The sequence below is a fragment of the Hypomesus transpacificus genome, unplaced genomic scaffold, assembly GCF_021917145.1.
Source record: "Hypomesus transpacificus isolate Combined female unplaced genomic scaffold, fHypTra1 scaffold_205, whole genome shotgun sequence".
NCBI classification, from domain to species: domain Eukaryota; kingdom Metazoa; phylum Chordata; class Actinopteri; order Osmeriformes; family Osmeridae; genus Hypomesus; species Hypomesus transpacificus.
This window is the reverse complement of record NW_025813746.1, coordinates 263,921-281,809: the sequence shown is the minus strand read 5'-3', so window position 1 is coordinate 281,809 and position 17,889 is coordinate 263,921. Positions and strand designations below refer to the sequence as shown.

At 44.2% G+C, this 17,889-nt stretch overlaps 2 protein-coding genes across 5 annotated transcripts; both read left to right on the top strand.

Moving 5' to 3' along the window:
* The first annotated feature begins 3,772 nt into the window (after positions 1 to 3,772).
* Positions 3,773 to 12,125, top strand: LOC124462231 (tyrosine-protein kinase ZAP-70). Of its 2 annotated transcripts, none has more exons than XM_047013856.1 (13): positions 3,773 to 3,870; positions 7,250 to 7,765; positions 8,217 to 8,377; positions 8,617 to 8,755; positions 9,162 to 9,246; positions 9,427 to 9,449; positions 9,552 to 9,591; positions 9,845 to 10,055; positions 10,366 to 10,572; positions 10,669 to 10,861; positions 10,989 to 11,129; positions 11,289 to 11,401; positions 11,713 to 12,125. In XM_047013856.1, the coding sequence occupies exons 2-13, from the start codon at positions 7,364 to 7,366 to the stop codon at positions 11,825 to 11,827; spliced, it is 1,830 nt and encodes a 609-aa protein (XP_046869812.1). In that variant the 5' UTR covers positions 3,773 to 3,870; positions 7,250 to 7,363; the 3' UTR covers positions 11,828 to 12,125. The 2 variants fall into 2 exon arrangements, with proteins under 2 accessions (XP_046869812.1, XP_046869813.1); XM_047013857.1 differs by having other exon boundaries at positions 3,783 to 3,866.
* Positions 12,126 to 12,309: 184 nt separating this feature from the next.
* On the top strand, positions 12,310 to 16,315 carry mob3a (MOB kinase activator 3A). 3 transcript variants are annotated; one of them, XM_047013858.1, is made up of 4 exons: positions 12,310 to 12,533; positions 13,576 to 14,145; positions 15,088 to 15,290; positions 15,633 to 16,315. In XM_047013858.1, the coding sequence occupies exons 2-4, from the start codon at positions 13,728 to 13,730 to the stop codon at positions 15,660 to 15,662; spliced, it is 651 nt and encodes a 216-aa protein (XP_046869814.1). In that variant the 5' UTR covers positions 12,310 to 12,533; positions 13,576 to 13,727; the 3' UTR covers positions 15,663 to 16,315. The 3 variants fall into 3 exon arrangements, with proteins under 3 accessions (XP_046869814.1, XP_046869815.1, XP_046869817.1); XM_047013859.1 differs by having other exon boundaries at positions 12,340 to 12,533; positions 13,504 to 14,145; XM_047013861.1 differs by lacking the exon at positions 12,310 to 12,533 and adding an exon at positions 12,943 to 13,156 and having other exon boundaries at positions 13,504 to 14,145.
* Positions 16,316 to 17,889: the final 1,574 nt, after the last annotated feature.

The following is a 17,889-nucleotide window of genomic DNA, read 5'->3' as shown; positions in this document are numbered from 1 at the left end:
AGCGGCTGGGCTCGACACGGCTCGGCTCGGCTGCTTGGCACGGCTCGGCCGAAAACAAATGAAGGTAGAGAGTGCCCTGCCCTGCTAGTCATGGTTACAAAAAGCAGCTTCGCTCGGCATTGCACAGTGCAGCTCGTCAGTGGTGCTAAATGTGAAGGTAACAGTAGCTGACTAGCTAGGAACAGCCACGGTCACAGTCATGTAGCGGCGCGGCTCGGCTCAGATCAGCTCCGCTCGGCTCGGCTCGACGGGTCAGCTCTGCGGCTATGAGTGAAGATAACAGTAGCTCACTAGCAAGCCACAGTCACAAATGGCACTACAGTTTAGACACATGCAGCCTCGGCTCTGCTCTACTTTAATTGGGTGTGCTTAATTTTATATTTATGTCAATTTGATATCTTACATATTGTTTAGCTCTTTAGTAGGCTATTAGGCTTTTTATTTTATTTATACATTCTACTTTTTAATGAAGATCCGTATATGTTTATTGTATGCACCTTTCTGTCACAGTAAATTCTGTTTGTGTAAACTTACACAGCAATAAAAACAAATTCAGATTCTGATTGCCTTTGGTTCCGTTGCACGGCTTAGGCATAATTTAGGCAAAAGATAACGGTAAATAACTAGCGCAATTACCTACAGTAATAGGCTTGTCTATGCTCTGCTCTACTCCACAAAAGTGAAGAAAAAGATGGTGGAGGAAGCTTTTGGAAAGACAAGTGGAATATGTCACAGCACAGAGAGTTGCAGAGGATGCACAAGCTGTGGGCGTGGCAGGAGCTTTATACCAGTTGTAAAGCTTAAGACAACAAGTCTACCCAAGTTCAGTGGCAGCATGACGGACATCCATCGCTGGGGAAAGGACTGGGAAAGCCAGCAGAAGGAGGGGGAACTTTCCGGATCAGCTAAAGTCAAGAAAATCCAACTCTTGGATAGCATAGATGGACATCCCCAGTGCGGCTTGTGTGGAACAGAGGACACAAGGGTCTAACAAGCTGCAGAGAAAGGGATTTTCAGCTGCACTGACAAGAACTCAGACGAAGAAGAATCATGGAGCTGCCCTGCGAGAAAACACTGAAGTGAAAGCCACTGAGATAAGAAACACAGCTGACGGGACTGACCCCCATCCCCGATTCAGATACCTCCAGAGGAGAACAGAGAGCAATGCTGGGAGAGGGCCTTCCAGAAAGGAAGTCTGGTGGTTTGGTTATCAAGAACCTTGTTGAGGTGAGGAAATTCAGCAGCCTATCCAGGTTGTCATTGGCTGGGTGTGGCAAGTTTCTCAGAAGTGGCTGGACAGAAAAGGTCAAAACACAAGACAAGTAAATTGGGAGGCAAAGCACCTGGACAGTAGGGCCAAAGAAGCCCTGACAGTAAAAGAACATGATGATGCTCTCAAGAGATCTCTTCATAGCAGCCCAGGATGGTGTAGCTTTTCCTGATACTACACTCAACAGATCAGTAGTATACACAGACAAATAATCTGGGCTTTTACTTTGTGGAGTTCAAATCTTAACCCTTTCCATCCAGACCTTTCAAATATGAGGACAAAACTGCAGTACCGATTTTGATGTATGGATGGCTACATTGTTGTCTCAAGAAGCCCACAGATCAAATCATGAAGTACAGGGAACTCTGCTTAGGGTGAGGGGAAAGGGTGGTTCAAGGCTGCATTGGCTGCAGAATACTGTAAAAATCTAAAGATTTGCATCTTTTGCATACAAGTCTATTGTGTCAACGTTCTCCAATGTTACACCATCAACATAGAATGATTTATTATCGCCATCACATCACAGGTGGGTTTGTCTGGTTGTAGTTGGTCGACAGATTAGTTGTTTCAATGTGATCTAGAATGCTGCTGATCTGCAAAATGACATCTCCACCTTTGCATGTGCTCATAAACAACGAGATCGTCCCAAAAGTCATTGCTGGAAGACAAAACATGAGCATACATTGTGATAAGCAACCAAGTGCCAATTACCTTTGCTATTCGAAAGATTTTTCGTGATTTCCAATCCTTAGATGCAGTAGAATATACACCGAAGTGCGCGATGGCTTTTGTCAGTGTGCCGCCGCAATGAAAATGTAATATTCCTGTAAGAACACTCGCCATTTTTCCGCAATGTTCCCATCAAAGAACAAGGTCCAAATGTATCAAACTTAATAAATTAATCAGTAAAAGTATGCATATGGAGAAAACTGGAAAACTCAAAAACTGGTGATTGATCGTGCACAGGTGAACGAGCCGTTGTCCACACCCCGTCCATTCCCAATTTGCGTTACATGGTTGTTGAAACGCCCATATTTTGTCAGGTTTCACAATAAACGTGTCAATTAATCAGAAAGGGATAGTGCAACAAAAACAATGTTGAAGAAGATAAACTTTACTGAATGTGAAATGTAGATCTTAATTAGTGAAATAGGAGGAGCATCGTGGTTGGTGGCCTTAGTCTATAAGTTATTTGAACGTTGATAGAGTAATTTTTCCATCCATATAGGGCCTATACCTTATTATAAAAGGACGTAGTCATCGTGACGTCACCGATTAGTTTGTGAAAGCCCGTTTTGAAGCCTCGATTTTTCCACTTCCTGATCGCCATCTTGGGGTTTTGGAGCCAGAAGTGAGGAGAGGGCGAAGTTCATCAAGCCATGCTGGCTAGATGTAGCATGATCTTATCCATTACCCACAATAGTTCTGGCTCTTTTTTGCACTGTGAACTACTTCAACCATTCCCTCTTGCACTAAGGGAAGTGAGAAGAGAACCCTGTTTCATTCTACACATAGCACCTAGTATTGTACACTTTTGTTGTAAACACTATTGTTTTTTGTCATTGGCGTATATATAGGCTATATATATTACTTTGAAGCTCTACCATGACACTGTTGTCTGTTGCACTGTGCCAAGGTTCAGGAATTGTTCTCAAGAGGCAACAATAGTTTGTGTCATTCATACTAAGTACTTTGAACATAGTAACAGAATAAAGTCAGTGATAAGGTTATTCTAATCAGCCCACTGGCATTTTGGTTGTACAGCCATGTTTTCAACAAAACAATGGGAAGATACATGCATAGCCTATGGCCAGGACTGGTTCAGTTCCATTAAAAATACATTAAAATTCCGCCAAAATTTGGCACGGATCCGTTAATAAAATGTTGCTTCCAGATCAGTATTGGCCCAGATCTGCTCATTTATCATTTTATGTACCCGAGGTCCATTTTGAATTGGTCCGCAGCAAATTATAAAAATATAATGGAATACGGCTAGTTAATGGGAGGATACTGATAAGCAGTAGCGGTTCTAGGTACGGGCGAACCGAGGCGGATTGAAGAGAGGGGTTAGGGTTAGCCTAACAAATTTTTGTGTAAGGCGCCCTCTGCTGGCATAAAAACGTAGTGCGTTTGTGTGTTCACACCCATTGTCGTGGGGTGGGGGGTGGGGGGGCACTGCTTCCAATGGAATATCGACATCTGTGTTTCCGTCATCTGATATTGTAATGTTTTTCTGTCACTGTGTATAAGTTTGACCATGAACAAAACTGATCCAAGACTTGAATTGCATAGAGATAAACAGGGTCTGTGTTTCAGTCAGGATTCCAGGGCAGATTCTTAATCAACCTAGATTGTTTTCCAGCACCCTATCATGCTTTGGTTTCTGTCGCCTTCACAGAGAATATGTCTCCCTCTCTCTCTCTACCCTCTCCCTCTCCCTCTCTCTCTCTCTCTCTCTCTCTCTCTCTCTCTCTCTCTCTCTCTCTCTCTCTGTCTTTCTCTTTCTCTCTCTCTCTCTCTATCTTTGAAGACATCAGACAAAAACCCACGTCAACATACACACCTCTACCCAATCTTTCAGATCCTGTGAAGCAAGGTTGGTGAGTAACTTATTCGTATATTTTTGAGATCTTGGATAACAATGTATAGCCTAACATACAAAATGCTAAAGTATATATGTTGTAGAAACTCACCATGTAACACGTGCAAGACATGTCAGACTTAGACTTCCAATGACTACAACGTTGTAGCAAAACATCTGATGTAGTTGTGACTGTTGAGTTGTCAGACTCCTAAAAGGACCAGTGAATGTTCACCAAAGTGAATTGTGTCAATTTGGAAAAGAAAGTCACTGACATTCACCCCACGAGATCTTCTTTCAAACAACTGGTATCTTAAAGCTTGTTAAAGTGATATTAGGAAACGGTAGCTCAATCATTATGAACTATTCCATAAATACTTGAAGAATAAAGAACAAATTCATTAATTAACTTTAATTGTAAAAAAGAAAGAAAGGAAAAAGAGATTTGTAATGCAAGGCCGTAGCCGTGGAGTCAACATTGGGAGGACTTTTTTTATTTATTTATGATAATTTCGGGCAGCGTGCGTGGTTGCCTGTTGTAGCGTAGCACATTTATATTTGTATATCAAAATACAACATTTTGGGGGGACATTTTGACCAGATTTGAATATTGGAGGGGATGTGTCACCCCCAATATGTATTGTGATTACGGCCTTGTTGTAATGGATGAAATTTAACACTTCACCTCCTGTAAACCTCCGTTTAAACAGTGATCTACAACTATTGTTGTGACGTCGAGTCAAAGTTTATGAAGTTATAGAGTTGTGCATAAAGTCCTACATCAAAAATTATTATCATAAAACTAAGAAGTATATCTCTTGAACTAAAAAACTGTAGGGCAACTGAACTTGAACTGTGAAATGTAATTTATCTTAACTAAAGATTGTAGTTTAATAGAAGGCATTGGCATTAAAGTACATGTCACAGGTATGTAAAATGTTTAACCAAAAGACCATGTGTGTCTCAAAAAGCATTGTCTGCGAACCTGTCTTGTTCAGATACAAAACCACAATGTTCTCTGCAGTGTGGAGAAGACATTTTAATACTGGCTTCAGAAGTATGATTAATTATAAATAGCTCCCATTCATTGTATCTGGAAACACAGTTGTAAAAAAGGTAATATTTGACACACCCTAGTTCTGTATGTGTTTATAACTGGTAACTGACAACTGTCATGTAAATGACTATACATTTCAGTGGGAGGGATAGTACAGGGAAATGTTATTCACATACATGTTAAGAATATGAATAGAAATATGAGTAATGGATTGGATAGGATTGTAATATTGATTGTATTTTTTCAATATTTTAATGTTGCTATCTGATCTATTCTATTGTGTGGTACTTACAGTACACCCTTGAATGTCCCGATTTCTGATGAAAGAAACAGAATTGAGTTTTAAACTTGGAGCCAGTGAAAAGGGACTTCTTTCAGGGTCATTTGGTTCAGCCTTGGGTGTTCCCACCCCCACCATCGGCTGCAACAACCAGGCTCGGTCAGATCCCTGTACCCTACTGCTGGGGGAACGAGGAGGGCACAGCTGGTTCTGATGTGGCGTTAATGTGATGTGGGAAAACAGTCGTTAGACTGGAATGTAGCTATAATGTTTGACTATCAACAGCACGGTTAATGTTTCCGAGCTTTTGTAAAAACGCAGATGCAGTTAATATTCCATTCCGCTGCTGCGCTTCTGGTTTTACTCGAAAGGTTGTGTCAAGATTGCTCTGTAACGTCAAGCTGAGAGGAAATGTTCTGTTGGTTGGTTGTTTTATAAGCTCAAAAAGAATATTTATGTGGATATGTGACGAGATGTAGTGTTGTCAGAAGTCTTTGGGGTCAGCGTTCATGTTGGCAGAGAGTTCACGCGGTACGGCAGCGCAGGGCCTGGGTGGTGTAAAGCACAGCGAATATTAGTTTTGATTATGTTTTAGCGTTACGTTCATGGTTTTTTGTCGATGCCTTGTCTCATAAATTAAAAGGAGGAAATATAGGACCTTCCACTGTCAACAACTCTGACTGCCACTCCATCGACAGATCGGATTATTTGTGCCAAGATCACATCAGTTTCATGGGAACTAGATCTGGGCTCACTTCTCAAGTAGTGAAAGCGTGAAATGTAGTTCACACAAAAACCAAGAACCGATCGTTTTTTATCCATCTGTTAAACAAATCGCGTCCTCAACAATGTGGGCCTGATAACTTGACAGCTTAGCACACCGCTGCATTTCCCTTTGCTGTGGTGAGAGGTGGGTTTGCAGGCCTATGGCTAAACTGGGATGAGTTTGTGTTGTGGCTAGCTGTGGCTCTGTGTGCGAGTCTTCCCACGCTGAGGTCAGCGTGGCACACTTGTGCATCCAGGAAACTGTGGTTGAGTCTGGCAACACTTCAACACTGCAAGTGGGTCGTTTTATCTTCAGGACCCTCAGATTTGAAACATCTACTGTTTAGGGTTAGAGTTTATGTAGTGGCCTGAGCCAGGCCTGTGCTTGTGAATGTCAAACATACAACAACAAGCTGGTGGAGAGCTAGTTAAGGTGCCTAGAAAGGGAAAATTTACATTTGAGTCATTTAGCCTTTAGTCAAATCCCCTTAACTATTAGTGACATACACAGTGGAAAAAATGTGGTGTCTGAAACTGAAACTTTCCAAATCTCAAATGGGGTAAAAAATATGATGTAAAAGTGAGGGCATTATCCACATGATCATTAAGTGGGAGGAAAACGATAGCAGTCACCTCTTCATTAAGTTACATCCCTTGTGCGTTGGGCTCTCATTCTGTCAATAAAATGTATTTGCTGCTGTCGCGCTGTGTGATGATATTCATCTGTTTGTCACCCACCAACAGGCATTTTCCACTTGCTATCTAACATCAACAAAGTAAACTCAGCAGACACAAAATTCTTGAAGTGTGTCTTGTACCCTGTAGTCTACACACAGGTTGTTTTTTCAAGTATTGTGAATCGTGTGGTAAAGGACTCGAGCATTTAATTAGTCTTTCGTAAAGTACCTTTTATTCATATTGAGTCTCTTCGTGGAAATTGCCAACCAGTGCGCTGGAAGGTGTCGGGAACGTTCTAGAACCCAAGGCACCTGTTGAACGGAAGAGTGTGAAACAGCCATGAGTTTCTAGATGGGGGGTGGGGGGGTGGGGGTTGAAGCTTCCTGTTGTGGCTGTGTTTCGGTGCCTGCCTGGGTTGCTGCAGAAAAGCAAGCACCTTTCTCTTTACAACGCACACACACACACACACAAGGCACTCCACAAACGGCCCGAATGGAGTATTAGGAAGCGTCACAATCACAACCGCAGTGCAATTACACAGTACTGAAAACGAGTTGACGCCGTGTTTACGTGTCATAAACAATCTTTCTATCCTCCTCTCGTCCTCTCTCTCTCTAGTTCCTCTCCTTGCGTAGGCAGAGATCTTATCTAAGGCACCTTCACCCTCACATCCACGGCGTCTCGGCAGCAGTCTCCTCTCCCTCCGCCTGACAGCACGCCGCCTCCGCCGCCATGATCGACGCCGCGGCCGACCTGCCCTTCTTCTACGGCAGCATCAGCCGCTCGGAGGCCGAGGAGCAGCTGAAGCTGGCGGGCATGGCCGATGGCCTCTTCCTGCTGCGCCAGTGCCTGCGCAGCCTGGGGGGCTACGTGGTGTCGCTGGTCTGGAGCCTGGAGTTCAACCACTACACCGTGGAGAAGCAGATGAACGGGACCTACTGCTTGCTGGGGGGGAAGCCTCACTGCGGCCCGGCCGAGCTGTGCGAGTACTACAGCAAAGACCCGGACGGGCTGGTGTGCACGCTGAGGAAGCCCTGCCTGCGCCCGCCCGACATGCCCATACGCACCGGCGTCTTCGACAGCCTGAAGGACAACATGCTGAGGGAGTACGTACGCCAGACCTGGAACCTGGAGGTGAGCTTTCGGAGACGGGCGTGGGGGGGCCCACGCCGATGGACGGAGCTCCCCTCGGAAGCAAGATTTACAAGTGGTTGACTGAATAGTTATGGATGTCTTGTTGGTTATGTGGAGTTACATTTACATTTAGTCATTTAGCAGACGCTCTTATCCAGAGCGACTTACTGTAAGTACAGGGACATTCCCCCGAGGCAAGTAGGGTTATGTGCTTTGCCCAAGGACACAACGTCATTTGGCAAAGCTGGGAATCGAACCAACAACCTTCTGATTAATAGCCTGACTCCCTAACCGCTCAGCCATCTGACCCTTGGAGTTGATGCTGTGTCATTCAGTCTGTTTTGTCTGTGTGTGTGTGTGTGTGTGTCTGGCTTGGCTTTCTGTGTATGTGTGCGTCTTTGTGTGTGTGTGTGTGTGTGTGTGTGTGGTGTGTCCATCCACCCATCCACAGGGGGAACCCATGGAGCAGGCGATCCTCAACCAGGCTCCTCAGCTGGAGAGGCTGATCGCCATCACCGCCCACGAGAAGATGCCCTGGTTCCACGGCAAAATCCCTCGCATCGAGGGCGAAAGGCGGCTGTACTCTGGCGCCCAGCCGGACGGCAAGTTCCTGTGAGTGCCACTGCCGCGATCGAAGCCTTACCACCATACAGTCACATCTGCCTACAGTGTTTGCTGTGAATGTCCCTTGGGGTTAGGTCAATGTTGTTCACGTGAATGCACAACGATACACTGTTGTTGTTGTTGTGGTGGTGTCTAAGTTGTGTCTGTCTGCGATATTTGCCGTAAATGTCTTCTGTAGTTTGTGAGTGAGTTGTGTGGATGTACATTGACGTCGATGTGTTTTTCAGAGTGAGGGAGAGAGAAGACGCCGGAACATTTGCACTGTCGTTAGTGTACGGAAAGACTGTGTATCACTACCAGATTCTCCACGACAAGTCCGGAAAGTTCTCGATACCAGACGGAACCAAGTTCGACACGGTCTGGCAGGTAGGGCCTTCCTCTGCTCCCGCGTCAACCTGGTGTAACAAGCCGGAAAGCATTTGTGGCACTTTTCCACTTTGGCACAGTCAGTGTGGTATAAATGACTGCTATTCTGGCATGCTCTGACCTGACCTCTCTTTTAATGTATCACTCTCTTTCTCTTACTATGTCTATCTACATATCTGTCTGTCTCTCTCTCTCTCACTCTCTCTCTCACTCTCTCTCACTCTGTCTCTCTCTCTCTCACTCTCTCTCACTCTCACTCTCACTCTCACTCACTCTCACTCTCACTCTCACTCACTCTCACTCTCACTCTCACTCTCACTCTCACTCACTCTCACTCACTCTCACTCACTCTCACTCACTCTCTCTCTCTCTCTCTCTCTTTCTCCCTGTCTCTGGTTCTCTGCAGCTGGTTGAGTATCTGAAGATGAAACCCGATGGCCTTGTGGCAGTATTGAGAGAAGCGTGTCAGAATCGCAACAACACGTCTGAACGTATGATATAAACATTAATTTATGTTTATTTATTACTGATTCTGTAACCTAACGATCGACTCTCATTGACATGTGGACTGTATTATTAGTACATTGTGAACTGTGTTTTACGTGTGGTTAAGATGTTAACTTTGTCCTAAGTAAATCTCTGTTTCTCTTACTTTTGTTGTTGATCTTTAGAGACTCCTGTTGTTCCAGCCGTAGTAAGCATCCTGTTCATTACTCTATGGGTTATTCTCTGCCATTTCTAGCATTATAACACAACAAACATTATGACTAACATCATACGTCCTTTTCCATTTCAGAGGCGATCTCGTCAAAATGGATACACACCTCCTCCTGGTGGTTAGTTGCTGACACTGCATGTTGCAAACCTATACCTATTGGAAATGAGCCAAAAACACAAAATTCACTTAATTTATACATTCATTTGTGATTTATTATCTTGTGATTTATCATCACGTTTGTAACATTTAAAAACGGTCCTATTGGTTATCACAGGACGCCGTTAAGGTATTCTGCAAAGGTCATCATCTCACCCTGTGTCTTAGAGAATTGCCTTGATGTTGATGTTAGACATTATGATCCTTGCTTCTAGTTACTCTGTCTGCAACCACGGAAACCAGATCCACGCTTCTGGAGCGTGAGATGCTGCCCATGGACTGCAACGAGTTTGCCAACCCTTACCACAACCCCAACGACCTCAAGAAGTTTTACATCAACCGGGATCAGCTGATGATAGATGAGGTGGAGCTGGGCTCGGGCAACTTCGGCTGTGTCAAGAAAGGAGTCCTCATAACCAACGATAAGTAAGGGAGATCACGGGTTCAAGGCGGGACACCGTCACTGTTTAACATCAGTAGGGTTGGTCGTACCGACCGTCGATACATTTACACTTACATTTGGTAGACGCTCTTTATCCAGAGCGACTTACAGTAAGTACAGGGACATTCTCCCTGAGGCAAGTAGGGTGAAGTGCCTTGTCCATGGACACAACGTCATTTTGCATCAAACCGGCAACCTTCTGACTAATAGCCCGTATCCCTAAACACTCAGCCATCTGACCCCGCCCAACCCCAAATACAAGCAACCTCGTGTGTATGTGTGTGTTGGTTGCAGGGCGCAGATCGACGTGGCCATCAAGGTGCTGAAGAACGAAAACGAGATGCTGGTAAAGGATGAGATGATGCGGGAGGCGGAGATCATGCACCAGCTGAGCAACCCCTACATTGTGCGCATGCTGGGCCTGTGTGAGGCCGAGAGCCTGATGCTTGTCATGGAAATGGCCTCCGCAGGGCCACTCAACAAGTTCCTCTCCAGCCACAAGTACGGCGGAACGACCCAAGGGACTCATTCAGTGGTGTTCGGGGTGATGAAGGAGGTACATGTGGAGTGACTCTGTTTCCTGTTTGTGTGTCACAGGGACAAGGTGAAGGTGGAGAACATAGTGACCTTGATGCACCAAGTATCGATGGGAATGAAGTATTTGGAAGAGAAAAACTTTGTGCACAGAGACCTGGCCGCTCGCAACGTCTTATTGGTCAACGCCCAGTTTGCCAAGATTAGTGACTTTGGCCTGTCAAAGGCTTTGGGAGCCGACGACAACTATTATAAGGTAACAATTGGTCTCTTGTGTTGTGTGATGTCATTCTTTGTCATCGGCAATCAGCTTCATCACCAGCTCCAACTTTAAACATTTGATGTGTGTATACGTGTGTGTGTGTGTGTGTGTGTGTACATAGGCACGTACAGCAGGAAAATGGCCACTGAAGTGGTACGCTCCAGAATGTATGAACTTCCACAAGTTCTCCAGTAAAAGTGATGCCTGGAGCTTCGGGGTAACCATGTGGGAAGCCTTTTCCTACGGAGGGAAACCGTACAAGGTAGGCAGACAGCCCCCAGCTGCGACCCACATGCTGGTGATGGGCCTGACTTGAATGGGACTTAGAACTTTGACAGTCAGTTCATTCATGTCTGTAGTGTGTATAGTTGAATGGTGGTCAGGGCTAGGGTTTAATCTGTGTCTCTGTGTAACCGGGCAGAAAATGAAAGGTCCAGAGGTGATTGCGTTCATAGCCAGTGGGAAACGCATGGATTGCCCACCGGGCTGCCCTGAGAGAATGTACGCTGTGATGACGGACTGCTGGACGTACAAGTGAGACCAATGCTTCTCCCGCTGTTCAATATTTTACATATATCACGTATCGCTTACAAATGAATCCATATTTAAATAAGATCAAAATCACTACCGGGTTCATTTTATGACATTTCTCATGCATCATCACAGAATATTAAGTATTTAAGTGAGACCAAAGACTTACCAAATGCAATCTCTTGACCTGCCGTCAGTTGCTCACAGAGCAATACCCATCCCATAATACTGACCTTCCTCTCCCATCCCATAATACTGACCTTCCTCTCCCATCCCATAATACTGACCTTCCTCTCACATCCCATAATACTCAGGCACGAGGACAGACCAGGCTTCGTGAAGGTGGAGGAGCAGATGAGGTCTTTCCACTACTCCATATCCAGCAAGGCCCAGATGGAGGAGGGGGCGCTTGCCCCCCCTCTCAACTAGACGGGGGGACGACGACAAGAGACACTCTGTCTCAGCTCAGAACATTCCTTCATAGAGACAAAGCTCAACTTAGACACCAGCTTCTTGACCTGCACACTGAGAACTTCTGCATCAGGGCTCTTATAGCCCCCCCCCCCCCACCCCCACCCCCCAGGCCCCCTCAAGCCTCCTTATTAATGTTTGTGTTTGGAGTAATGTGCCATAATTATACATGTACAGCTGTTCAGCAAGCATTCCGTGATATTTGTAGAAAAGTTATTCTCAGCAACAAAAATAAAATTAATTTTTGTCAACACACTATTCTGTAATGTATAGCTGTAATGTTTAATTAACGTAGTGTGCGTGTGTGTGTGTGTGGGGGGGGGGGGGGGGGGGGGGGGGGGGGGCGGGCGGGGGGTTCTGGTAGATGGGTTTATGGCATGCACCCCCCCTTATTCACATGGGTACTGAACGGAACACATTGGAGCGGCTAAGCTTCTCTGAGCTGGTACTCAGATGGTGTTACAGTGACGTATGATCAAAGGAAGTTCTTCTCTGTCATAGGGAGGAGCTAGTTTAAGTTTACCTAATAAAGTATTGTATTGTACATGTTTGATACTGTACATGTAGTATAATGTAGCCCCAGCTATTTCGCGATATCTCAAAAAGGACTCGGGAGAGTTAATTTACTCTAGGAATCATCTCAAGAGACAGGAAAGCGGAACAAGTAAGTTCGGGGAAAGTGCCTCGGTATAAGCCTGACATTTCGTCACCGTTACTTTAAGGGTGTAACGTAATTGTAAACTTTATTTTACTAAAAGTGGTAGTTAAAACAACAGAAATAGAAACTCAACATTTCGGAGAAGAACAGTCTTTTAATAATGTCACGTTCTCTGTTTAAGGCTAAAGAATCAACAAGTAGCTCACGATTGATCTCCATTTTAACGTCACGAATACATAGCACCGTCGTCACCCGACCAGTTTTCCTCGACAATTGTTAGCTTAGTATGTTTGTTGTTGACATTTGTACGCATATTTACTTTGTTCAGATGTTCAGCAGTCATGTAGCTTAGATGTAGCCATTGTGACTTGTAAATGCAATGCTAACTTTGCAATTCGTTTTCAATTCGTGCTGGATTTCGCTGCCATAATAGCGTGCAGAGGAAATAGGAAATGACTCATTAGACCTAGCTATAGCTACTCGTTACTGTCATTTGTGTCAAAATAGTTGGTGTAGTAGGCCGCGACAATGGATGCCGTTATTACGTGCTGTGCTGCTACAAGTTTTATTAGTGTGATGATATGATCGAAATGTAGGAAATATCTTATCATACAAGACACTAACTGACTGTAAATTGTAATTATTTTTTGCCTACTGTAGTAGGGATGAGAGATTTGCTCGGGGTTTAGATTTGATTGATTGATGTGATGTTCTAGGTGCTTTAATTCGGCAAAGGATTGGCACTGGACTGTCAGTTTAACAGTTAGCATTTAAAGTGTAATGACAGTGTAATGACTTGGTTTGTCAAGTCTAAGCTTAGAACTGACACTGCCTACTCAGTATTGACTTTCAATGTGATTGGTAAAGTGATTACCAGAATACAGTGACGATATTAATGTAGGTTAGTGTGCAAACCAATAGTACAGTTTGAAATGTAACAAATATGATGATGAATCACAAATGTTTTTCATTTCAGGTATATTTCATGAGTTAAGACAAGAATGTAACCAAGTAGACCTGAACAGCTCTCTCCTTCTCCCAAATACAGCACGCAGATAGAAGCAAGAAGATAAAACACAAGAAAAACCAACCCAAACATTTCCACTGTGGTCGTTTACATAACCTCTAACCTGGCACTGCTTTATAAATTTTTTTTATAAATAATTCCCCAGTAACACAAACACAGCGCCACGTGCAACAATGTCCCTGGCCTTGAAACAAGTCTTCAACAAAGACAGGACATTCCGGCCCAAGCGCAAATTCGAGCCAGGAACCCAGCGGTTCGAGCTGCACAAGAAGGCCCAGGCGTCGCTGAACGCCGGCCTGGATCTGAAACAGGCCGTGCAGCTCCCGCACGGGGAAGATCTCAACGACTGGGTGGCGGTACACGTGGTGGACTTCTTCAACCGCATCAACCTCATTTACGGCACCGTCAGCGAGTCCTGCACCGACCAGACCTGCCCCGTCATGTCCGGAGGGCCCAAGTATGAGTACCGCTGGCAGGACGAGCAGAAGTACAAGAAACCCACGGCCGTTCCCGCCCCCAAGTACATGAGCCTCCTGATGGACTGGATCGAGGTACAGATCAACAACGAGCACATCTTCCCCACCAACGTCGGTGAGTGGTCAAGAAGCTGCCAGGCAGCTAAATGACTAAATGACTAAATGTAAATGTAGGCAGGCTGCTGCTGTGAGATTACGGGGGAGGGGGAAGGGGTGTAGCTTAGTGGTTAGAGCTGCCGATCATGAGGCTGCAGGTTCGGATGCCCACGTGTACTGTACATCGCTTTGGGTGAAAGCATGTGCTACGTTAAACAAGGGCGGGATGGCAGTTGTCTGGGTGACTGATAGTTAAGTGCTAAGTGCGTCCGACGATAGTGACAGCTAGCAGTTAGTTGTGCCGCGCTGCTTACATGATCCATAAACTAAGCCTTTCATTATGCACAAATGCACATCTACCCACTGCCATGCATAACTTAGCATCTGACTCGCTAGCCAAACATCCCAGCAATGCCTTTTGAAGGGTGTACAGTGGGCTATGAATAGCATGTTTCCTCTGGAAAGGATGCCTGAAATACCATTTGATTAGTGCTAAGCTAAAACAAATAACTGATTTATTCAGTGGATGAAAAGCTTGTTACCTGTCCGAGGGGTTATTTAGAGCCTGGCATGTGACTCATGTGATTAGTGAATCGCCCACAACATTCTTTTGGCTTCAACTTAAATGATGGGTTTAAAAAGGTTGTGTAGACCGACACCAAACACCTCTTTCACATTCTATTCATTCAGCAGATGCTTTCAATCGAAGCAACAAACAGAAAGTGCCGAACGAGAGTAGAGCAGAAAATCTGACTCTGACCCATAGACAGGGTTTAAGGGCATAACATGCTTTCTGTTTTGGGACACACATAAATCTGCCTTATTTTTTCCACTCCTCTCTCTCCCTCCTCCCCCCTCCTTCCTCCCCCCTCCCCCCTCCTCTCTCTTCCTCCTCCCTCCTCCCCCCTCCCTCTCATGTTTTCCCCTCTATCTCTGCCTCCATCTCTCTTTCTATTTGAAGGTACTCCCTTTCCCAAGACCTTCATGCAGGTAGCCAAGAAGATCTTGTCGCGCCTGTTCCGTGTGTTCGTCCACGTCTACATCCACCACTTTGATCGCGTGAGTCAGATGGGCGCTGAGGCCCACGTCAACACCTGCTACAAGCACTTCTTCTACTTTGTGACCGAGTTCAACCTCACCGATCACAAGGAGCTGGAGCCACTGGTGAGTGGGAGAGATTTGAAAACGTTTGATGAATTTACATTTCGTCAATTAGCCGGACGCTCTTATCCAGAGCGACTTACAGTAAGTACAGGGACATTCCCCCCCACCCCTGCCCCCGAGGCAAGTAGGGTGAAGTGCCTTGCCCAAGGACACAACGTCATTTGGCCGGGAATCAAACCGGCAACCTTCTGATTAATAGTCCGATTCCCTAACCGCTCAGCCATCTGACCCCAAATGGAAGTGTGTGTGTGTGTGTGTGTGGGGGATATACAATGCTTTGTTCCAGGTGCTTGTGATAAGCTTTGTCCTTGTTCTAACTGATGTTTTTCACGTCTCCTGCAGAAAGAGATGACGTCACGCATGTGTCATTGAGAGAGCTCCACTGACCAGCTGAGGCTGTTTTCACACGCAAGACCAGAAGAAGTAGATAAGGCAGACCGAATCTAAAGAGTCTTTATTTTTTATAAGCAAAGTACTGTAGTCTATTTTAACCATGTAGGTTTAACCACGAATCTCTCTCTCTCTCTTTTTGTAATGTTTTTTGCATATTTGATCATAGTACAGTATTAAGACATATGTCTTTGTGGATGCCTTTTTAATTTTGAATCTGAAGCATTCCTGTTATTATTTTGTTCTCCTTTCTGCAAAGAAGCTGTGTGATTGTACATACGGTATCTAATGACCATGTTAGTATGTATTAAATGTACCAGTGTTCTACTCAATAATCTGTGTTTTTATGTATGTTGTTGTTTGGTTTTAAGTTGTTTTTTTCCCCAGATGACCATGCAATTTTTTACAGTTTAATTTACATTTCAGTACACACCATTGCATTGTGCGTGAATTACTGGAGGGTATAGTTTCACAGACAATAGCTGATTTTGTGTTTGTTTTTGTTTGTTTTTTAGAACTGGAACTGAGTTGAGTCTTATCTTGCACTTGTGCAGTCACACATTTTCAATACACAATTTCTAAGTAGTCGTTTTATGTCTATTGTGTTCAGAATATACAGACTTTGGGATGTTTGATCTTCATACCTTTATTATGTGTATTTAATGCAGGATGTAGTTTATTCTGAGTATGTTAAACTTGCATGGCGCTGAGTGAGGTCAGACGTAGGCCAAACTACGCCGCTTCCGTCCAGCAGGGGGCATAAAACGCACAGGGGTCTATAGATTCCACTGTCACGTAATCCTTCACATCCTGACCTTGCCAAAGAGCAAGTAAAGCAAAGCTTATACTATGATTCAGGTTAATGGTTTCACTAATCCAGTTATGCAAGAAACTGGACTGTTCCATTATGAATACAGAGACTTGTTTGTGCGTCCCCAGTAATTGTTTCTTACGAATTGTAATCCTAGTTTGCCTTTGCCAAATGGACCGGGCCACCGGGGCATACTATAAAGTCGAAATTCCCCCAAGAATCAAAGGATACATAATAAGAGCAAGAGGAAATACTTTACAGTGTTACTGCCTCAAGTATGCCTACATTAAAGTCCGCCCTTAACCCTGCTCAGTGAAGTTCAATAAAAAGGTTGAAAATAAATATGAATCAATGCGTGTATAGTGCTTGGCATTATTACAACATCAATTACTGGGTCAAAAATATCTCGATTTAAGCGAGCATGAACTCAGAAGCGGATCAGTTCTTAAGAAACGAGTCGACATTCGAGCAATTTCCTTTGAGAAAATCCCCTACGGATCCAGTGACAGTGCTACGTGTGAGATGGGGGATTTGCGAGGGTTAGGCTCACCCATCTCCTGTTTTCTGGAATATTCCAGACTAGACTAGAGGGCCCTCGAGGTAACGGGAACTGTTAAACGGGGCAACGATTGCACCATAAGGGGCGGGATCTAGAAAAGGAATTTCAACACGGCCAATCAGGAAGAGGCTTACTCAACTGCGACTGAGTTCCTGCAATGTCACTCTGTGTGCTTTAATTGTTTTGAAGGCAAGTATTGTTTATACATACTGTTGGATTGCATGTTTTTTTGGCTGTAATTTAGTCCCAAAATGTTTGACTAAGATTACAAACCCTGACGGAGCCTTGCAAGTCAGTTACATCAGGCATTTCATTGAATTCCGGAGCCAACATTTGTTTTACCATATCCATTAGATAACATTGTGTATATCGGAAATAAGAGTTTAGTTCAGACCCCCTAAATAAGGATAAATACTTAAGTATATAGCCTACATAAGATAATTCGGTTTGTCTAATTAGTGTTATATACAGTAGACTATAACGACTGTATTTATTTTTACTAACTGTAAATAGAAGGTGCCTGTGTATCTGGGTCATTCAGACATCTGATGATTTGTGAGGGATTCATTCCTGCAAAACTTTGCCACTCCAAGATGCACTTTGATATACCATTCAAGTGGGCTGATTGATAACAAATAGCTTTTGTTTGGTGTATTGACTAATCCTAAATGAGATTAGAAAAAACATTTAGTTATGTAAGATAGCATGAAGTGAATTAGGAAACAATTATTAGAATGTGTAAAGTCCAATTTGAATATAGTTAACGTTGCAATGAAAAACCTCATGGCATGTCTCACTGTGAGTTAGTGAGTGTCCAGAGTTTCCCTATGTTCACAATA